A 23,984-nucleotide genomic window follows, 5' to 3' on the forward strand; every position below is an offset into this window, starting at 1 on the left:
GTGTATTTCCTTGACAGATCCTAATTAACTGAAATGATAATTAATTGCTGTTCCTCTGCTACCTGACCAAGCCCAAGCTGAAGCAGGAGTTTGATGGCCATCATGACTCTCCTTTCCTCAAGTGCCAGTTAGTTCCTGGAGTTCATCATTTTGGTCTGACAAAGAGTGATCAAAGCCATGCCCAGGCATTTTCCTTGGCATGGCATGACCTGACTTTAAGGAGCTGATTCCTCTGAAATCTCAAATTTTTCCAGCAAAAGAGGTCCCTTCACAGTAGCTCAAGTTAGGGTACCCACAATGCTCTGGGACTAATTAATGTATTAATAATGTACCCCTGGGCCTAAGCCTGCAGTGCAGATAGTACCATGATTTTTGGCATGAATTCCAACCCAAGTCACACTCTGCTTTTGGGAGGATTTTTTCTAATAGCCAAAGATGCTGCCAAAACCACTTCACCTCTTGGGTTAGGCTCTTCCTCTACTTACAGACATTAACAAAGCTCCAGTGACTTTGGTCAACATTGACTGAAGATGTGGAACACACAACGTACAAAAGGGTTATTCTCTTGTGCTGCACATGATTGTACAGCTGCAGAAACCATCTAGGTTACTCTGCTCATATTCCAAGATGAAATAAAATGTCATGTAAGGAAGAAATCAAACCAAAAGGGGCAACGACCTATGGGCACAGCTGACCCTAGACAAATGGAATAGATTTGCTGGAAATACAAGGTTTTCATTCAAGACCTTTTATTCTTAAAATAAAATTACATGGCACATTGGCAGGAGTTCTGGTACTGCTCTCACTAACACCAGTCACAATTTCACATTTAATGCATGCCATAATACAGCACATTTGATTCACATGAGCATGTCATGTCACATAAATGTAACACCAAGCTGTAAGTTACATTTTTTACCACATATATGAATGTGCTGCCTTCCTTTCCACTTACTCCAGCTCTCACAGCTCCTTAAAACAAAAGCACAGCAAGATACAGTCAGGCTAAGCTACCTGAAAATTCACTTTTCAATAGATGGAGTGAAATTAGCTATTAAAAAGCATGAAGCACAAAACAAAGTTCACTGGGAAAAAAAAGAGGAATTTGAACCAGGTGCTATATTTAAAAAATACCACAACAACTCATAAATGATGCACGTTTTATGCAACCTGATTTTATCCAAGGCCCCCTTCGACAAAACACATCTCTAGGGCTTTCAATAGCATCTCCTCCTTCTGAAGCTGTTGCTAATATGCATATGCCTCTGGCCTGATCCATCTCCTGCTCCCCATTTTCCAGATCAGTTCAGGGCTGATGGGTCCAACACTCCAATTAGAAAGCAAATTCATTCATAAGGAAGAGAGAAGGGGAACAGACAGCCACGATGCCTGCAGACCATTCTTTAACTGCACAGCATAGCATCAGACTCAGGTTCACCTCTCCTCTCCACCTCCACTTGCCTTCTTCAGCCCTGTCACTGAGATGCTTTGGGCCCTTGGCTGGCCCTGTGCTGAGCCACCTCACTGCAACAGTCTGCAGAGGACAAAGCTACAGACACAGGAGCTGTTTTCTGCTGGGTGCTGGATTGAAAGGACGGGGCAAAGGGTCGGGAAAACAGCCAGGCCAGCAAAAAGCAGGGCAGGACCTCGGCAGCCCATGGCAAGATGAGCTGAGATTGCTGTGCTTGACAAAACCAACAGATCAATATTTAAAGGAGAAAGAGGGTAGAGAATGAGTAGTAAGAAAGAAATGTTACTTTCCTCAGTTTCACTTCAAGTTCCACAGCCAATTGTGGCATAAATGATGTGGAGCTCATATATTTAGCATCTTTGTTCAAGAAACTGCATGGCCAAATTAATTTTACTTACAGTGTGTATGTTGCTTGAAAATACCGCCTCTGACTCGATGCTCAGACATTAGGCAGACATTAAGTATGTTAATATTGCAGTTGTAATTACATGTTTTTTTCTTCTATTTTTGGAAAGATAATTCTTCGGAATAATTACATACAGCGTAACTAAGTTCTGGGAAACGTTTGAGTCACCAAGAATCACATCTGCACTCCAGCAGCAAGGCTTGTTGAAATCTTGAATATTTTTATCCCTGCTAATTATAAAAGCTGGAAAAAGCAAAAAGTTGGTTTATGCCTTTTAGAAGAAATGTGCTGAGCCCATTTGGAAAATGCTATAGGGATTTCCTATAATAGAAATAGTATAGCTGCTGTAACAAGTTTTCTGACATAAATTTTGCTGAAGATTTTCCACCTCACAATTAGAACAGTATTTTGTGTTTACCCCTTCATGCTTAAAGAGCACACAGCCCAACTACAAACAACACCTCTCAAATCTGACAAGCTTCCCAAACAGGACTCCTGCCTAGTGCCAGAACGAAATGCAGGAGGACGTGCAATCCCCAGGACACAGACAACTCTGTAGTACAGTCACTGTGTAATAGGACACTAAACTACTCCCAGCGGAACTGAAGTAGTAAATTGCATACAACTGAAACTGCCATTTAAGCATCAGGCTTGCAGAATTTCAACTCTGAAGCTCCTTATTTCAGAGCAGCCAAGGACCTCTGAATAAACAAGCAAATGAAAAACAAACAAGACTTTCCAGTGTTCAAAAATGTGATTTTAAAACTTGAAGGTCTAACATTTTACCAATTTCAGCAGCAGCCAAAGTAAGTTCAGGTGGAACTGCAGTACCTTATTCTTCTCCTTCCTTGCTCAGCTGTAATGCAGATTGGTTTCAGGAGCCCAGGGTCTCTTGGTAGTGTTTGTGTGCTACTCTGCAGGTCTGGAGTCCTCTATTAATTCCCATTATTTAAATAATAATACATATGTATAATCCTCCTTCCTTCTGTAAGTGTTCTACTTGAAGAACAAATTAATTCCATTTGTTACTTCCTGGTGTACTATTTCTTCTCTACAAGCTGGAATCCCTTTAGGATCCCTGTCTGCCCTTGACTACTGATTATTTCCTTGGCTTTTCAATCATCAGAGCCTCTTCCCATGGATTTTAGAGCATTACTGCGATTGTCAATTTCAATAATGCAAGTTTTCATAGTCTGTGCATACTGCAGGCCATAAAAAAGAAAGAAAAAAGAACAATCCTACCTTCCACAGCTTTAAAATAAAGCATTTTTTTTTTAAGTTTAAGTAACCCGGTCTTACATATTGTATGTCCATGTATTACGTGATACATACACAAACACTGACACAGCTTTTATCTCCTTCTATTACGGTCTAAACAAAACCCCCCCGAATGCCTCAATTTTACCTTCAAATCTGAAGAAAGAGCACTTTCAGAAGCACAAAGCAGGAAAAGGATCAGCCAGTTGAATGCCTTTAAACAAAAGGCACTGAGCACTAATCTTCTTTGAATCCAGGACCTGCACAACCCATAGCGTCTGATAAGGCTACCTCACAGGTTTTTTTAAGACATTATGGATGAAAAACTTTTAGTATAAGTTCAGGAATTCAGCTGTTGTGTAAACATTTGACCAAATGTTCCCTAAACACTTGAATGAATACTTAGAGACACACAATTCAGAAACACAGGCATTTCCTGAGGCACCAGACTTCAGGGATCCATCTGCCTTTTGCACTATTGCATGACTGGGGGAAGCATTAAATGCCTACATAGCCCCTTGGCTGAGTACATGAATCCATTCAGTTCTCAGAGCTACCAAACCGGATTCACTCCTAGAGCTGCAGCATTGGAAGTGTCACTGCTCCTGTCTCTTAGGCTACATCCAAATCTGCCCTAACATGGAGTGGATGAAGGCTATTAAGAACCTTCCCTATTCCTCTGCTTAGATGGACAGCACAATAACACTTTTGGCTTCAGCAAGGGCTTCTACTGATGTTTTTGATAGCTGAATAAACACCATAAATTCAAGCAGGAACAACACCTTCTCTTCAGCCTATGTTCTGTACTGCTACCACCACTTGAAGCAGTGCTCTGGAGCTGAGAATGAGAAAGAACTCAATGGGAATTTTTTTCCTTTTTTTTTTCCAATTACTTTGGCACCTCTGGCCAAGGGAGGCCAAGCTCCACAGGACATGTCTCCCGTCCCGCTGCCTAAGCAGTGCTAAGGTGCCTGCACAGTTTTAAAAAAACCTGTTAGTTGTGGCAGTGCACAATTAGGTGTAGGCCTGAAAGTCCACTTACATCTGTCTGTAAATAAGCAGTGCATCTGCTATCAGAGCTGCACAGACACTGAAAGGCTGATGTTTGTGAAGTTATTCAGGCGCACCTACGAGTCAGCTCTACCTTAGTTTTGTCCAAATAATGATTTCCAAATTAAACCCACCATAAGGCTGCTGGATCAGAACAAGAGAAAGCTCATGGATGTAATGTATCTAGAAGCTTTCAAATGCTGCATTAGTTTTGTCCTTTTAGTTACTGATCAACAGAAGCACATTAGCTCATCTGCTTTGAAGGAAGCACCACTAAAAATATGGCAAACTGCAGTCATGTCAGGTTATCAAACACACCACAATCACCTAACAATTAGTAACAGTATTCCTTATTAATAAAACTAATAATGCCCCATTAGCAGAGAAAATAGCATACAAAAAGCACAGAGAAGAAATGGACAAGTTGAAATGCAGGGAAAATATTCTTAAGTATAGAAGTCCTTCCCTGGAATGACGCATGTCTTTTACAAGGGAGTTGAAGCTGAAAGGAGCAGACAAAGGCAAACAAAATAAGGATCAACACAGAGAAGTGTCCTACAGACCCTGAAGGCTCTTCTGTTCAGCATTCAGTATCCCAGGAAAGAAGGACAACCAAGGAAACAGGTTTCATGCCAGCAAAAGGATCACTATTAAGCTCGTTACCGTATCACCAGACCCCAGCACATCACCCCCCCCATTCACAGTTGATTCCCATATACAAACATTTTTTTTTTAAATATGAGACTTCAGGTTTACATTTATACTCGTATCTCAGTGCACAAGACAAGCATTTGCTGGTAGATTTTAGCAAGCGACTTCCTCCCACTAGAATAGCTCAAGGATGAAGCTTCTTTCACCTTCTATGGAAACAGCTGCTCCTGGCTATCACCACTGACGTGAGTTGAAAATACATTGACCCCGCTCTGATTTGTGATGAGTATGTACAGAGGAATATAAAAACTGTGGACATGAATTTATGCACAATAATGCACACAAAATATGCATTAGGCTCCTTGTAATGCTCATACCTACAAAAGGTTAAATAGCCCTAGGTGACACGGAGTTATTTAAATGGACCTTTTTATAATGGCAAACAATAATGCATTCTGGTTACCTTCTGACATGGCTCACTTCCAGTCAGCATTAAGGAGAATTACTACCTGATTTTAATACATCTTGGTTCAATTTCATGCAGGCTTATTGTCTTCTAATTATCAACACAACAATTTGATCCGCATCCAGATTAAGGCATTGCCCTGACTTCTAACACCAGAGCAAGGCCTGTGGTGCTGTGCTGATTTCTCAAGCAGTAAGCAGTTTGCTGTTGTCTCACATCCCCAAGGCACAAATAAGCAGATGCTGCATTAAAGCTTGTTTAACAAAGCTGCTTCAGTTGTGATATACATTTTTAATATAATATGCTGAGTGCATTACAGTGAAAACTGCCAGAGCCAGTGAACTCATACAAATTCATTAGCAAGACTAGCTTCTCAATTAAGCCCATCTAAAGACTAGATCTAGTTGAAAAGAATTGTCCAGAAACATCTGAAATTAGTGAAAAACTTGCTTATGTTTGCCACACATAAGCACAGCTTAGTTTATCAGTTCAGTTTTCTGAGCATCAGTTGGGATGGCTTCTCACCAACGACAAGCTTCACTGACCTTTTTTTTCTTTTCATCACAAGGATACTGTGGTTGGTTTGAAAGCTTGAAGTTTTTTACAGTATTACTATTCTCAGTGTAAAAGCAGAGGCACAGCTTTTCATATGCAGAATGGGTTCTGTACAGGAGACACTAGTAGCCAAATGTTTTGGAGCACTCACTGACATGCCTTCATTCATGGTAGGTTTAAAAGATCAGAAATTATACCTTGTGTTTTCAAAAGACAAGCCAAAGGAGAAAGTAACATTTTTTATTCTCTTTGGTTTATGTGCATTTCTTACCTACACTCTTCTCCCTCAGTTGTCAGCTGTAGGATGACAACTGAAGAGCACCTTTGGAGGGCTCTGTAATCCTCTGCAATGCCTGTAAATTGTGCTGAATCGGTGATTATAATAGGAGCCCTCTAAAAGAACAAATTTTGCTCTTCCTTCAACAGAGGGAAATCTTTGTTGTGCATTTGGAAGAAACCAAAGCTATCAGAGGATTATTATTCTAATATACTTGTTTAAAGACAATGCAGTAAGATATACCAAAACTTAATCTGGCCAGCAGCAGACTAAGGTTTACACAAAGCATTTGCAGGCTGCCTCTGGTAAAACATGACTTTAGTCTCAACTCTGTTTATGGCATAACTGGCTGCTACAGCTAAGAGCTGCATTACAGCAGCCTTGTGCAACAGCTTAACTCAAAGGAAGAGCAGCCCTGTAATACAACCTTCTCCACCATATTTTCAGGAGTGCTGTCTTTAATGGAGCCCTCTGGCACCAGATCCTTCTGGATAGTAGCAATGCAACCACAGTAAAAGGGAAGAGCTTTCCCCCCTCACTACTGCTTCCTTCTTCTGTGCTTCAGTGTATTTCTTCACTGTCCCTCTTGGACATACCCAACACGCACCCCTGAGCAGTGTTCCCAAAAGCTGGTCACCAGGCCAGGGTGTCTTGCGAGATCTTATCACTCTCTTCTTTACACATATATGTGATCACGAGAGTATGCTTACTTTTTTCTGCATGACATGATGGCACCTTAATGACAATTTATCCTCATGAGAGGTAATAATGATGAGGGTTGCTGAAACTTTCAGAATGTTTATAAGCTGATCCATTAAACTGAATCAGTCTAATCCCTTACAAATGACACTACAAGTGACACCAAGTCCTAAAAAACACAAAGAATTTTAATTGCTGGCCTCCTACTGAGACACTGCCATTTGATGCTAAATGACTTCTCTGTGCCATTAATTTAAGACCAGAATTTGCAGGGGTTTACAGTGACACTTGTATCATACCTGCTAGCACCTACTACCACTGTAACAAGTAGCTGGGCACTAATTTAACCTGACCTTAGCAACTTGTGCAATCTGACAGCTCCCCATGCTGTTCACCCACTGTCAGATCAGTCTGCTGCAGATCTTACGTTCCTTCTACATCCCTTTAAATTAATAGCATATCATCAGTTAGTTCTACAATGTAATTAAATGCAGAAACAGCACAGATGACTTTCCGAGGCCCTGCTGCTGAAGTCACAGCACTTACAGGAAGGGAGAAAATGTGGATTGGATGCCTCACCACCATGGATCTCCTAAGACAAACAGGGGTGTGTATTACTAATTACATAGGTTGCACAAGAAACCTCTTCAAGAAAGAAGAGACTTCTGAGATGTCTCATGAACTAGAATGAAAGACTCTTGGTACCACCATTTTTCTTGCCCTGAGAAGCTGTTCAATTAATGAGCTAAGACAAACTAAAATCTCTCCTTCCTATGAATTAAGTTGAAAAGGAATGAAGACAGGAAAATATGGTGAGTAGCCTAGTGAATTTCCAGGCTATGTGTAGAGGGTTCTTCCCATTTGTTTATCAACTTTGAACTTTCTTGTGTTATAGGTTTATAATTGTTTCAAGTAACTATGATGGTTAGGAAAATTCCTTCAGATATTCTTTCCAAAACACACATTACTGATAGATTTTATCAGCATCACTTCTAAACTAAGGGCACTTTTTTTAGTCTGTCCTGGCACTGGCTTGGAACTCTTACAAAATGTAGATTATTCTCAATCTAGTTAACCTCTGTAAAACAGGCTTAGCTTAACTGCCTGACTGCCCTGTGAAATCAAGAGCATCTCTCTTAACCAACAAATGTTGTAGCACAGGAGTGGAGATGGAAGGAGGTACTTAAACCTCAGGCAGAGGGTAGATGAACAGGCACCAACAGAAAAATCCAGTTGAAGACTGCTCAGCAGTATCTTGTGCCTGCAAAAACTGCTGTTTTCAGGTAGCAAGAACAAGCGTTTTAAAACCGAAACTTTAGACATACAATTGTGAATTTAAGAAATGGTTCATAGTACTGTTTTCAGATAAAAAAAGAATCCAATAAAATCCTCCTGAACAACTAAAGGAAGATTTCAGCCCCAAAAGCACCTGTCATCCAGCTAAAGACATCCAGAAAAGAGTACCTTACAGCAGAGGACCTAGAGCATTCTGTGGTTTTCCAAACCGAATTCATAAGAAACACTGAAGGACTCAGATACAGATTTACTCTACTGGTTAGAAGTAAAATGCTCTGTTTTTGAAAACATTATTGCTGCTGCCTATAGATACCACTTCAGCATTTGCCACTCTCCTGTTACAAGAATGCTAAAGCATCGAGATCGAGGGCCTCAGATTTGATCCACCCTCCGGGATAAAGCCTGACAGAGTATAAATGATAAAAGAAAAATCCAAGGAAAATACCCAAGCACACGTTTCCAGGACCCACAGCACAGGCAAGATGTGAGCTCCCCCTGCTGACATCAGGGAAGCCTGCCTGGTACAGCCACCACGGCCACAACAAGGGAACAGTCACCACCACCGGGGGAGGAAGGGAGAAACACCAGGATGAAGCCAGAAGGGGCTCCGCCAGCAAGGATGGAGCCAAGCTTGGTATGGCCCCAGCACCTAAGATATCATGGTCTGACCTTGGAACTCACTGAGTGCCTTCAACTCCTTCTGGGAAACAAAGTCAGAAACCAGATAGGTGTGGTACCTGAGGGAGCTGGGTCAGAAGGGGCTATGATGACAAAGGTGCCTGGGCAGGTGCCAGCTGGCCTTTTCACTGCTGTTGTCTAGGTAGAAGCTCCCAGCTTAATTCCTGCACATGGGTGGCTGAGCTAGACCATCTTCACCCAGAGCTGAGCTGTCACCAAGTCCCCTGCTGAGCCCCTCCAGTGCTGTCTGAAAAGAGTTTCACTGCTGGCTTTTAAAGGTCCCCTTTTGCTGCTTCTGTGGCACCTGAGTAAATGGAAGGACCCTGCCCCTGAGGTTCTCAGTTCGTTTCCAGCATGTATATTAAGGTGCATCACCACTGATTCTGGCACAGCAGGTCCTAGGAAGAGATAGGACACCAAAGAGGGGGGCCACAGCCCCACTGAAGCTCCTCATACAAATGGGGCAGGGGAACCTGTCCATCCTCCATGATGCCACATACTTTGGGGCTGAGCAGCCAGCTAAGAGGTGACAGTACTAATGTGCCATACAGCAAGAAGCTGGAGGCAGGAGCCAGGTGACTGGACCTTATACTCCTGACAGAAAAGCTCAGAGTTTGACAAATACTCAAATCCTGTAAGACTTGGGGATGGTTACCACATTGCTCTGCAATTTGTAGCAAAAGCCTTCAGAGACTGCAGGAAGAAAGAAAAGACTAACAAAAACTTTTAAAATATTTGAGAAAACCTTTGCCAAAATCTCCTTAGACATGTATCCATGACTAAGCACAAGAACTGAATTGCTGCTGCTGTAGAGAGGTTGCTGCTTGCTGTTGATGGTCTAAAAGCACTGATGCAGCAAGAAACACAGCTTAATTGCTAGAAGCTCACATATTAATAGCAGAATTTTCGGTCAGAAACATGTGAAAGCCTGTAGGCTTTGGAGCAGTAAAATAGAATTGGGGCCGTATGGTGGCAGAATAAAGTCTGCTGAAGAGTGTTGTATTTTCTGCCTTTGATAGGGACATTCCAGAGCTGTCAGCTGAGCTGCAGAATTAGAAACCTGACATTGCAGCAGTCAGTTTTTAGATTTCAAGCTGTTCAAATGACTTGTCTCCAGGGAGGAGTATCTAGCTTGCAGGAATCAATAGCAAAACAGGTAAAGATGCCAGTGTACAGGGGTAGCCACCCCAACACCATGCCCCAGCCAGCCAGGCAGTCTGACTGAAAAGGAGTCATGGGAGACGATGATGGAATAACATGCTCCCTCTTTGAATCAGTACAAGAGAGATACTATAAGCTGTTCACTAAATTTGTGAGACTGCAGCTTGATTACATTTGATTCCACGTTACAGATTGATCTTCCACAAGCCCTCAAGTTCACACCATGCCCATGCTCCAAGCCACTTGCTGAAAAGATTATAAAAGAGCCTATTTTATCATATCCTCACCTCTGAATGCATTACAAGTGACATCGCTTAATTTTAGCCAATCTGAGCAGCTAATTAGATGTAAACATATTGAAAAATTGTACACATAGGACAACTCGTTTTTCAAAAGGCCACTAATCTAAACAAACCTGAGTCCATTAATTTACTTTTAACATTTGTCTAAATGAATTACAGCATAAACTTGTCCTGAATTGGCCTTCTGATTCATATAACTAGCTCCCTCCTCTTTTGGTGAAAATCTCAGGAACTGTACAAAAGAGTAAGTTGTTTATGAAAGCTCTATTATAACAAAGATGAAGATGCCACTCTGTCTGAACCTAGTAGACAACATGCATGAGCCAAACCAATTGCAGCCTACTCTGGTACCTTCTCTCTTACCTCCCAAACCCATCACATAGACAAATACAACAAAGCCAGGGAGGTTCTTTGTAATAACAGATAAAAATAAAATTATATTTACTCATGATCAATACAGGTTCCACTTTCAGAGCTCCTTGGGTGCAATCCTCCCCTCTGCTCTTACCCCCTTACACCAAGGGAAATGGGAAGGAAAAGGATCATGGACAGATTGTCCAGAGATAGCTGGTGATCCTCCTCCCTAGAACTCCCTCTAAGCACCAGCTGGGGAGACCAGTATTGACAATGGGAATCAGAGCATTGCCACAGGACAGAGAGAAGCCCAAAGGGGCTTCTCATGACTGATGAGACTGGGAGATGCTTAAGTTACCCAGTGTCAGACAACATAAAGAAGTCTTAGGATGAAATGCAGTGTAGTGTGGCCTATTTTTAAACACAGAGCAATTAGCAGAGAATTATGCATGAGGTTTTCCACTTGCTGCTAAAGCCCACATCTCTTCCATTACCTGCATATGTAAATGTACACAACGAGATGGGAGAGGGCAGAGGGAAAAAGGCTTGTGTGGATTTTGAAACAAACAAACATATTCAGATAATCAATCCCTTTCCGGACTGCTTAAAACAGAAATCTTGCTGAACAAAAGACTAATCTCAGCCTATTTCATGCATAAACTAATTTATGGTACCTAGAATTAATGGTCCACTGAGCATCTGTTGTGGCCTCCCACAAGACAGAGGCCCCAAAAATTCATATTCATCCTTGTCTGAGCAGCACAATCTAGACGTCCAAGTGTCAAAACTTCAAGTGATACAGAATCCTACATAACTTTTCATCACTTACTTCTATGTGCTATTGCCTTCATTTACAAACACTCATCTAAATTTTACTCTGTCTAGCTTTAATTGCCAGCCTGGAATCTCATTAGGCCTTAGTCTGTCAGCATAAAGAGCTCTGCTGCTCATTTGTGTTCTGCGCACTGGTGCTTCCTGGTTGTGACCCATGCACTCCTTTCCCTCCCCTTGCCAAAACTAAGGGCATCAAAGCTTTCACAGCAAAGCTTGCTTGCCAGCCCCAGCTGTCACAATGTAACGTGACATCCTTACCCTTACTCAAGAGTCTGCTCCTTAAATATACCAGGATAACAGTGGCCCTTTGGCCTGTTGTGTTTGCATAGGACTCTCACAATGAGCTAGCTACCAAGCCTCCAGTTTTCTTTGTCACATTAGTTTCCAGGTGGGGGTTTCCCCACCTCACTCCTCAAGTTTTCTGTGTTCTCTGGTTGTGGCTTTAGATTTGGCCACATCAGAAGGTCTGTTCTTGCACCAGTGCACCTAGTAAAACATGTTGGGTAGCATTGGTGAACTGGTTAATTTCTTACTTCGCCAGTTGTATCTGCTGAGAACTTGACCAGTGTGGAAAGTATGTGACCACCTAAGTCACTGGTAAAACAAACAAACAAATAAATAAATAAATAGCATAAAGCTCCTTGTGTACGCCTGTGCTGCCCATCTAATAATGATAAATCCACTCATAATTACATTGGGAAAGTCAGTTTTATTCCACTAATTGTGTACTACATTAATTTTGCGTGATTCTTGTTCCTTAATCATAGCATCATGTAAAGGCACACCAAATACTTCACTGACATCCATGCACACTACATCAATGTTGTTGTCTTTATCAAGCAAACTTGTAGCTTCATAAATAAGATTTCAATTAGTTGACAAAATCTATTACATCAGCCCATGCTGCTCAGCATTAGTTCTCATTTATTTTGTTATTAAGCAAGTCTGGGTCTGTATGTCCTGCTTTACCTCAGTCAATGTCAGATTGACAGGGTCTTTATTTTTTTCCCCTACCTTTTAATACCCACACTCTCACATTCTCTTAGACCTTTAAAATTGTCCCATGCTCTCAGACTTATCAAAAAACAACGTTAAAGTCCCTTAACTAGCTCTGTTCAAACTCCTGCCTACAAGATATTTGGAGCTGCTGAGGTAAAAAGAGTCCTGCTTCAGTGGCTGCTTTTTTAAATAGGCACCACCATTATCAAACTCCCATGCAGCTAAACAAATGAGATCCAAGAAATCCAAGGCATTAAAAAAAATAAAATAGTGAAATATCATGGAAGAGTTCTGACCTTTTCTTCTCCAAATTGTCATACTTTCAAAATGCAATTTGAACTTCTCCCTATCGTTGAACATTTTGGGCTTCTATTCAAGTATTCTCCTGAGCAACAAGGACTAAAAAACATTTTGTGTGTTTAAATTAAAACTTAAGTATATTCTGTAACACTATTCAAAAACCTCAGCTGAAAGACTTGTGGCTACATCTTAAGAACTTGTAGCACTGTACCATAAAATTTTAATTTCTTTGGATTTAATTATTAATTGTTCTGGATTCTTGGGCTTGGACCACATTCACTGAAGTTGTCTTGCATATACATTTACATAAAGTAGGTGGAAATCTCCAGTTTGCTACGTGTTTGGGAATTAGTCATGCCCTTCCCAAAGATAAACTCCCACTAACTTAAAAGACAGCAGGAAAAATGTCAGGTTTTATTTCCCAATCTCTCCCAAGTAAAGAGAGTCTCTTAGACAAAAGGGAATTTAAACACCCAATGCAGAATATATTAAATTTCCCAGATGCAGCTAAATTCTGAAATTAAGAGTTAAAGAAAAGTGAGTACTTGAGCGTTGAGAGAGACTTTGCAGTTTTCATCCCATTTGTTCTTTTTAAGATCTCATGAGAGAATCTAACAAAATCCTATGTCATGCCAAAAACAGTTCAAAGCAAGTGCATAGTGAGTCAGCTTCTTCAATCACTAAACCACAGAATGCATAACCAAGAGATGCACGAGTCTCTGAAGAAGTTCTAGTCACTCCAAGGCTGCCTCAGTCCCCACAAGAAGTCCCCACATTCAGAAGAAAACTTTGGAGTCAACAGCATTGAAGCATGTGATAAAAGCATGTGCTTGAACACATGTTCTTACCCCATGAAGTAAGACATTGGTACAAGTCTAATAGAGCCATTTAAAATCCAGAGAAGTATTTTTCTTCCCTAGGGAAGAACTCCCTGCATAGGAAAACTAAATGGTGGGCTAGATTTGCCTCTCACTGTCATCATGGCACATCTCCAGTGACTCCACAGTTGTCACAAGGAAAATTAATCCAGGTTTACAGAGATGTAGCAGACAAATCTAGTCCTTTATGTCTCTCTTGTTGTGTTTGAAATAACAGACCATTAAATGAGTATTTGTAATTGGATGCCCCATTTTTAATCTGTTTGGTAGAGTATCACAGGATTTGTTTGCTGGTTTGATGACTTAGTTATTTGGACATTTACAGATGGCACATTAGACAGCATATTTTGGATTTTCTTGCTGTGTTTTGATGTTGACTGTTAAAGCAAAACCAGAGCATCCTCAGTATTTTCTGATGTAGGTGAGCATCTTCCATTCACAGTCTCCTTGTGTATCTCTGAACTACTCAAAAGAAGACCTAAAAACCATAAAAGACTTATGGAAGAAGGAAAGAGGAACTTAGGAAAGAGGCTACGAATGGATGTCATTCCTACTTCTCGCCTACAAAAATCTGTGGATCTTCATGGCATTTTCTTTTTGTTTTCTTGGGTTTTGCATGAGCCACAAATCACTCACTACAGGTCAACTCTTTCCTATGGTGTTGATAGTCTGCTTGAGGGGAGCTGTGCATTCACACCAAGAACACAGCAAGGGCTTTGGGCCATTAATAACAAAGCAAATGCAGGGATTTAATACACCACTCTTCATGGTATTTTTGCATTCCAACTTCAGAAGTGGCAGGAGGAACAAGCAAAACACAGGCAGAACCCAGGCAACTGAACCCCAAACCAGTATCTCCCAGACTGGTACTTTATATATAAACCATGGAGAGCTTCAGTTTCACAAGAGCTGTGGGGATTTGCTGGAGCATCTCAGTCAGGTACTGTTGATTAGCTCATTACCTAGCTCAAACGAGAGCCTGAGAGAAACCCAAAAGCTGGTGTTCCTGTCATTCCCATACCTCCCTAGCATTTCCAAAACCACTAATGCTTCCTACCCAGCACAAAATGCCTGCAGCAGAGGCCTAAAAGCACTTGTGAATGTCCAAGTGCTCGTCATCCAGTCATCAAAAACACAGGAACTTCAACCTTACCTAATTTTCAAAGGCCATAAAGAAACGTTAGCAGCCTCTTCCTGACCTAACTCTTATACAGGTCAGGTGTGCACCAGCCCTGAATTAGAAGTCATGTAATCATGTTAGGACAGTGAAGAGCCTGAGCTAATAAACCCAGCCTTTCAAAGAGCTTATTGGTTTGGGCTTGGTGCCATGCTGAGGTTAACAAGGTAAAAACCTGTTTAACAAAGGAGACATATATTTGACCACCCACAGCCAGGTCAATCATATAAGATTTAAACATTCCCTCCAGAGGTATTTACCAAGTCAGCGCACATTGCTTATAGTTGATTTGGTACCTTCTGATGCTGCTTTAAATTATACCTCCCAAATGAAATTAGAGTAGGAGAAGCTTTCTTACTGCTTTATTGCAGTTGATCATAGCACATGGGATCAGCAGATACTCTAAATTCACATGAGAGAAGACTGTATCACCCGTTACACTCAGGCAAAGAATGGACAGGATCTGTAGCTCAAAATACAAATTCCCTTTCTTTCAGAGGTGAAACTAGAATACTCCCAGTGTTTTCCCATATATTGAGAATGTGTGTATGTGTGTGTTTATCAGCATTGCATTTTATACACTGCTTCATTCAAACCAATATTCACTCCAGGTTTTATGGTGTATTTTGGCTCAAGTGTTATTGCTAGGACAGTGTTTACAGCAATGTTCATTGTGTTCTGCATAACCCTGCCCATCAATCAACCTTGTAATAAAGCAGAAAGGGAAACTGGTGGAAAAGCAGCAGAGCTGCTGAATTCATGTTTGTTATACAAAACCAGCATAGAGACAAGTACAAATGCAACTGGGCCAAAGTAGCTGTTTGTCTGTTGATTAAAGGAGAAAAAAAAAAAAAAAAAAAAAAAAAAAAAAAAAAAAGAAAAAAGATACACATGCTGCATTACAGTTTGCCTTTAAAAGTAATGCAGTGTTCAAAGTGTTAATTTTTTTCCTCCCTTTTTTCTCTGGGTTAGTGTTTCAAGAAGACTGCTGCTCCATACAGATTTATAATATGTATGTTTACTCACACGTCTCCAAGCCAACAGGAAAGGCAGAGCAGAATTCCAAATCTATCATTAAATCTACATGTTGACACCTACAAAGAGCTGCAGGACTTCAATTTTTCTGAATATGACTGAAGGGATAAACTGAAAGAACAAACAAACAGGCCATTCTTGTCCTTAAAATACACACGCAAAAAGGAAAGAGAAATAGAGGGGGGGGAAAAAAAAGATGGTCTGGAAGGCTGTCGATTTCCAGGGGTGTTTACTGGTGGCAAACTAGGAATAACTTTAAGAACAGTGTAATCTCCAGTTGTTTCTGAATGACATACGGATCTGCTGACAAACAGCCTGGTTCAAAAGACACAGCACTGGTAAGGCTCCAAAGTGGTGTGTGTTATTACCAATTCAGCCACTGACTTGTGATGCAACTTCCAGCCTTGGCTCAACTTGGACATTTAGGCTCTGCTTCACAGATTTTATCCTCTCTCACTGTGAAGAAGTGCCTCACACTATCAGGGTGTGCCACACTGTAGTCCTAATCTTACAATTACTGCCTCTAGATGCTACTGTAAAATAAATAGCAACGCTGCATATTGATGAATTATGACTTTTTTTTTCATTATGCTTTAGTTTAGATCATAAAGAATTAATATAAAAATCAAACTAGGATCAGATCCATGTACCCAGGGACCCTATACAATTCCCACTGAAGTCAATAGGACTTGAAGGGAAATTAAATGAGGTTCTGAAACTAGTTCAATGCAGGTGCTTATGCACTGCCGTGCTGGGGATCACAGAAACACCTAGTGCAACAGTCATCCACAGTAAACCCATCGGGCTGTGAAAGCCAATCCACAGAGCCAAGAATACAGATAATGCAGGGAAAGAAGTGTTCAATGTAAAAAAGAAACCAAGGGAGATGTTCTTAGCACATTAAGAGCTATAATTAAATACTGCATCTTGAGTTTGTCACTGCTCAAAGGAAGCTAGGAAACGAGCAAGAATTCATTATGAAGCTGCTCAAGACCAAAACATGAATCATTGAGTTCTAAAAAAACCCAGTTGTCTGGAGAACAGTGTAGATGAAAATGAATGGAATCTCTTTAAATTACTCTCTGTATCAACTCTTCCACATTCATTCTTTCTGCCATTGATTAGTATCTTTATGGGATAGGGGTTTTAGAATAATTCCACACCATACTCCCAGCTTCTGCAATCAAAACACAGAAACAGCTCTTGATTCTGCATTTTTAGCCTTCATTTACAGGGAAAAATGTCTTCTGCAGTAAGAAAATTGAACACCTACTGTTCTTACCCATTTACTGGATATCCCCAAAAGTGCATGCTGAAGGCTCAGTAATCAGATGAGATTAACATTGCCCCATCACTTAACAAATAAGGGGACTTTTACACACTATTACTGCATAAAGAAGGATTAAATCACCTCTAGAAAGCCCTCAAGATCATTAAAGTGTTAAGAAGCTGGGACCTCTCTGATTCTGGCATCCCTGACAGTAAAGCAGAAAACGTCAAATCCTAAGCAATAAATTGAGAAGTCTTCTCTGCAAACCTAGGTTGGAACGCGCAGAAGGGAAACGTGGCAGGTAAAACATGGCCTCTGGCTATTCTGTTTCTGCTCTACTCAATTTCCTGAGAAAATGGGGCTTGTGTGACCATATGGTGTGTTTTGTACATCTGTCCATCACACCAACCTTTTTCCAGCAATTTCTAAAGCATCAACCAGTTGGCAGTGTTAGGTTTATGGTTTGACACAATGACTTTAAGGCTCTTTTCTAACTAAATGCTTCTATGATTCTATAATTTCACCTGACAAGAGCTCCATTGAGGGGAAGCAGTGCTGAGAGCTGAACTGCTATCAGTCATGGAGGACACCACCTCAGGGCAAGAGATTTGCTGCATTCCAAGAACGAGAAAAACATTATGTCCTCTACTAGTCTGCAATTTGAGTTAACTCCCTATTAGATGTGTACCTTATCAGACCAAAGAAATCCAACCATGAGGTAAAACTCTGTTGAAAAGCTGCTCCCTCGTCACACAGCTTGTGGAGTGATACATAAAAAAACACTAAGGGAACCCATGGGAATAATATTCAGGGGCTCCAGTGAGAAGCAATATCCTTTTCTTCCTACCAACTGCTGAGAGGCAGAGATTCCTGCTACTAACAACAGTCCTCAGTAATTCAGACTGAAGTATCAGCCCTTACAGGTGCCTTCAAGTAGAAGTCCTTCCACTCTTTGCCTCTTTAATCAGAGACTCCTAATCCATGCCCAGGAGGTCTTGCTTCACCAACCCCTGTCCACAGCAATCCCCCTTCTAGCCTCAGCCTCTCTGGCTGCAGGGAACCTCCCACAGACAGATCTCAACAGTCACACAAACCTGAACCTTGCCAGAAAGTCTTTAAACTCTGAAAAACACAACATATAGAGGTGCAACACTGAGAAAACAGCAATGCCCAAGTGTTGCTCTAGCCCATGTCTTGCCAGCACTTCAATGGCAACAAGACACAGGGTAAATCAGCAAGAGAATCATAGAATCACAGAACAGCTGTTCTTAAGGGCTCCCAGAGTTTGAGATGTCTCAGGTACCTCGCTGAAGACATAATCAGCACCTGTGACACCTACAGCATCCAGCACAGCACCACTCTTCTGATTTAGGCAGAGGCTTGGCCAGCTGGGAGGGTCCCTACAGCTGTAGCTTTTCAAAAACCCAAACCAAAACAACAACAACAAAAACCATAAAAAAACCCCAATGATGCTGCACTAGTACTAGTCAGCACTTCGATAACCAAGACTGCTTGAAGAAGAGTAAGAAATGAAAACTCGTGTAAGAAACAGAAAAGACACAAGATTGCATAAAACCTCAAGCTTCTCATAGAAAAACATTCCACTCATGATAGTTGAAGTGTATTTTACCTTACTGTGATGACATCCAAAATTTATCACATCTTTTATAAGACCGTGTCTAGTAAAGAGTGATGTATTAACAATATTTACTTGGCTGGATTTAGCTTCTTAGGGCACATAAATATACTTTTGTACTGTAAGAGCAGCCATAGCTGCCTACTAAATCTTGAATAACACAAGGCAGCTTTGTAGACCTTTAAACACATGCACCGACTTGATTCTGTCTCCTTCACAAATCTGCTTCCTTACTATCTGCCCCGTCAGTCCCCAAGGCCCGTGTGCTGCTCATCTTTTGTCAAAAGACATGTCATTTTCCATGTTTGGAAATCATGCTTTTAAATTTCCATGCTTTTTCAGTGCAAAGTTAACTACTTTTAGAAAGTGGCCAAGTTTATTTTCCCCTCCTTCCCACAGCTATAAAACAAAGTGGAAATCTTATCTGGTTTCCTTGGTAGATACCCTGCATGGCTTTTCTAATTTGAAAACTCATTTATCAAACGTACACATGGAAACTGTGTAATAAATATAAATTAAAGTGTAGATTTCTGTTAAGCACTGAATAAAGAATCTATTTGGTCTAGTAATTTAAAAAGGCAATTAAAAAAAAAACCAGAGTAAAATAGGAATAGCTGGCCAAAACTTTTTAAAACTAATAGCAATATTTTAGATTGGTCTTTTTTGGGAGCCTTACTTGAAGCATCTTAAAGAGCTGATTTCCAGAAAACAGCCTGATCCCAATATTGGAAAATGAGCTAGGTCCCTTGCAAGTGCCTCATGCTTATGTTATTGACCACTTTATAGGTAAAAAGAATATTCTACCCACACATTGTGCTCTCTAACATACTGGTTATCAAAACTACATGAGGACTAGGTGGTATCTTGCCAAAAAACAAAACTGTATTTGAAAAACCTGAGTCCAGCCAGGAACAGCCATAGAGCTGGGTAAGAGCCCAGACCTGCTGTCAGTGTCTTATACAGAAAGCTGGCTCAGCTGCTGGTGGCTGCCCCAGCCAGAGGAGCCCAGCAGCATCCCAGCCTAATGCAGACCTTGCCTCTCCCCTGCCATGGGGGTTCCAGAGCTTACCCAGGGGACTCAGGCAGAAATGAGTGTAACTCTTAATGATAACCCTCCACAGCCACAAAAACTAGCCCTAGCCCTCCCAGCCACCAGGGGACCCTGACCCACCAGTACCACCACGCAAGTAATTCCCAGAAGTCACATTCACTGGTCCGAGCCAGGGCGCTACCCAGAACCAATGCATATACTTCCAATAAGGATGTGTCACAAACCCGAGGACTAGTGTTAAACAAGAAAACCCGTAACTAACTGCACTGAAGAAACAAAAACAAATCCAACCCCCAAATTCAGTGTAAGCTTGCCTACATTTTACAGTACCCCCTGTATGCAGCAAAGGGTTTGGACTATTTCCATGTTCATTTTTGTTGCTGCTTTTCTTATAAATACACATCATTCTTTCCCTGTGACATTTCTTCATATCTTTAACAGAATGCTCTCAGTTACCACAGAATATTTGGCTTGAATCCTCCAGTGAGGAGGAGCCACCAGGTTTGGCTTATGTTTTAAAGACAAAAGAAATATTACTCTACACATAAAACAAATCAGTGCAACTGTAACAGTAGATGGAGATAGAGCTCCTAGCAGCACAGCCCATGAATAATTCCAGGTTCTGTAAGAAGTATCACAGCTTTCTGAATTTCCCTAGAAAACACCATGTCATTATTAGCTTCCAGCTTGACTAAAACACAAAATGTCACTTTCTTCAGAGAAAAAGTTAAATAAAAGACAGAATGTAGTGTAACAACTAAACTGCAAAGCATATCCACTTGCACTCTGAAATTGTGAAAGACAATGTGTGTATAGATAAGCAGAGAGATATTAAAGATGGCTCTTACCTCCATCCCCAGATCCTGAGCCAGCATCTGAGAAAAGAACAGAACAAAATTTACATTAATGTGCTACTGTATGTCCTGTAAGCATGAAAAGCAAGACCACTCAGTTAAGTGTATTACAGTGTACCTTACATTTGATGTCAAATCTGGGTAAATTATAGAGATCTAATCTGAACATAGTTTCCTCAAGCTCTCTCTCTCATGTCTCCCCATTTTTTCTTTCAAGTCTCTATATCAAACTAAAATAACGTAAGCCCTGGAGTGCTGTAACATCCTCATAAGCCTCTGCCTTGTTTTGTTGTACTGAGATTGATCTTTGTTCCCAACAGTTGTGCAAAGTAACTTCACTTGGCCACTACTAAACTCTTATCAAAGATAATTTTTTAAAATCCATTTGTTTGAGAACAACATGAATTTCCAGTTGGTATCCTGACAAAACAGTGAAATTCATCAGATCATAACTTGTTGGAATAAATGGTTGAAACGATTATTAGATAATTTTTTTTAGACAAATTATTATAAAAATATTATAAAAATCTCTCCCTTTTCCACTGAGCATTCTCCTTGGGAGGAGGAAAAAGAGGACAACTGATCAAGACTTCAGGAAGCCCCCCCCCCCCTTTTTTTTTTTCTTTCTTTCGTCTCAAAAACAATATTCTTTTTCAATTAGAGTTTATAAATAATCTGAAGTTCAGTCCTCGCAGTGACTCTGTGGAATGAAGCTGTTTGAATGAAGTTACTTGTGGAGAGACCCCCCCCCCCCTTTTTTTTTTTTCCTTCTCTGGTTCCAAAATCCACCTATTTGAGAGAGAATGCTTCCAACACAGCCAATGCTAGTAGGCAAGAAAGTTTAAGAAAAGATGTAGCAATGCACGAAAATTACCCCTTTAATCAAAAAAGTTTGAACCGAAAAAGACCAGTTGCTGCACTGAGAGAATTCACTAAGTTTAAAAAATCCTATGCCACAATAAGCTTTGTCAGCCTGAGTTCTGTTTAATACCAATTTATAGACAAAAAAATTGCAGCATGTGATTTTTTTTCCTCTTGAAAATTGTTAGGTAACAGCTTCAGAGAAGAACAACATTTCCAGGAAGGAAGTTTATTTGCTCTCAGGTGTATGAAACACAAAATTACAACACTGCAAAAAGTTTGTCTAATGCACTTTTTATTGACTCCTCCATCCTCAGCCAAGAAAGAAATTCTGCTTCAAGTTTAAAGAACACTCTCAAGAACAAAGACTTACTCCTTCTGCTCTTTTCAAGTTAACTTCACTGCCCACCTCTAGCAGATACTGAGCACAAAAGAAAAACACCAAGAACTCTTGCATGAAAGTAACAGTTTCCCTGTCTCATTTTGCTCATTCACCTTTCTAGCTGTTTCAGAAAAGCACAGGTACAAATATCTCATAATGCTCTCAAATGTCAGTTTCCATACATGTTCTTTAATGAATTATTCCAACAAATCCATAAGAAAAACAACAACCTGCTGCACACACTTGGTCCTTAAGTGTGTTTTGGGCCAAATCTTCAGATGATATAAATTAACAGGGTTCATTACAAGCAGTGGTCTGTTGTATCATACCAGCTGTGCCCTACATGCATAAGAAAAAAACCTAAGAAAATGGATTGCAGGCAATAGTGCTTCAGTTCCATCTCTCCAGATTATGAAGAGGTTTGTGGTAATCCAGATGCCCATTTATCAGACATCTGCTCATTTAATCTACTTCCAGTTACTTCTTGTAACAGCTCAGAAGCATACGCAGCACACAGGATGATAAGGAGTACAAGATACATATTAAAAAAAGCAATGACATTCAGTGTTGCACTCTTCAAAACAGGGTCAAGAGTATATTGTATCATAAACTGTGAGCCTATACCAAGTTACTTAAAAGGGAAGGATGGCAGCAACTTCTCATGCCTAAGACTGCAAAGAATTAACTCATTACAATTAAAAGCAGGGATTCAAATGACTTTTGCCACCCACAGGTTATTTTATTCAGAGGCCAGGCAAGGTCCACAGGCAGCTTGGAATGCATTGTACATACCAGTCGCACATGATCCTTCAGACACCAGGAGTATTTCACTCTGCTGCTTGCAGGCAGCCTGTTTCAAGTAGCATTCGTTCTGGTAAGTGTCACCGTTGGAGCCACACACGGGCACATAGTCATTATTACACTGAGGGGAACAGACAGAGAGCAGTAGCATTAGTCACAAATGTAGGGTGACACAGCATCATCCATTTGGATGTGTGCCCCCCCCCCGCCTTCCAGTATTAAAACCCTGGGAAAACAACAGAGAGGGAGACACTGACCCTCCTCGTCATCCTTAAAGCCATGTTGGGAGAGGGAGGGGGGATTTTTAAAAAGACAAAAGACAGAGAAGAATAAACCAGACTTGAACAGGTTAGGGAAAAGATAATCTGAATGAGCGAAGTGTTCAACAAGTGTGAGAACCACGAGCAAGGCGAAGGGCTCCTCGCGTCGGCAGTAGCCGCTCGTTTGTTTCCATCGGATGGCTACGAGCAGGAGGTAACAAAGAGGCGACCTTCTCCCCTCCTCCTGCACACCCTCACTGCTAAGGAGACACTCCTTCGCAAACACAGAAGTGTCCACCTGCGTGTATACAACTCTCTATTTAAGCACTTAGCCATAATTAGAACTGATTGGGCTGAGGGAAATTATTTCTGAGAGACCTATAATCAAAACTCATCCCTCTTTGTGTGCAGAGATATTTTTGTTTCCGAGGAGCTGCAAACCGGGATGCTCTGCAAAGGTCCAAGCTCTCCCCAGGGCAGCCAGGGGGCAGGAGTGGCAACACGGCAGCCAGAAGTTACTCGCCCCATACATCTCTCTTTCAGCTCAAACTCCTGCCCATCTCCACACACTACCTGCTTTATTCCCTCTACTGCTGAAAGACAGCTTCGCCCTCTCTTGCTCATTTTAATAAAAATAATTCTACTTTATATTGAAAATTGGGCAACCTACTGGGTGCAGTTCTCATAAGATAATCACACTCCGAGGCTTAAAAATACTTGGATGTACCCTGTACATGGTAATTATACAGGGACATGATTATCTTGTGATTACCGTACCCCTGGTATGCCTCATTGTTTAATTATAACAAATAGAATGATCACAATAATTATTTACAAATGCTCATTTTTGTTTAAACTCAAGTAAAACTAAAAAGAAACCTAACTTCCTATTCAGCTGCATTATGCCACAAAGTGTCTGAGGTGTGGTCTTCAGGCACAATGTAAAACACAGAACTGAGATTCCAGGGATATAAACATCAAATACTCTACAAAGTGAACAACTACATAAGTGATTAACACAAA

General features: G+C 40.9%; 1 protein-coding gene across 1 annotated transcript in view; it reads right to left on the minus strand.

Moving 5' to 3' along the window:
* Positions 1-23,984, minus strand: part of TMEFF2 (transmembrane protein with EGF-like and two follistatin-like domains 2) — a 133,170-nt gene that overhangs the window by 100,165 nt on the left and 9,021 nt on the right. The window contains exons 3-4 of the mRNA XM_009995260.1: positions 22,693-22,822; positions 20,652-20,678 (exon numbers count right to left, since the gene is read on the minus strand). Of these exons, the coding sequence (XP_009993562.1) occupies positions 20,652-20,678; positions 22,693-22,822 (157 nt within the window). The remainder of the gene's footprint in view (positions 1-20,651; positions 20,679-22,692; positions 22,823-23,984) is intronic.

The sequence above is a fragment of the Chaetura pelagica genome, unplaced genomic scaffold, assembly GCF_000747805.2.
Source record: "Chaetura pelagica isolate M959 unplaced genomic scaffold, ChaPel_1.0 scaffold33, whole genome shotgun sequence".
Classification (NCBI taxonomy): Eukaryota; Metazoa; Chordata; class Aves; order Apodiformes; family Apodidae; genus Chaetura; species Chaetura pelagica.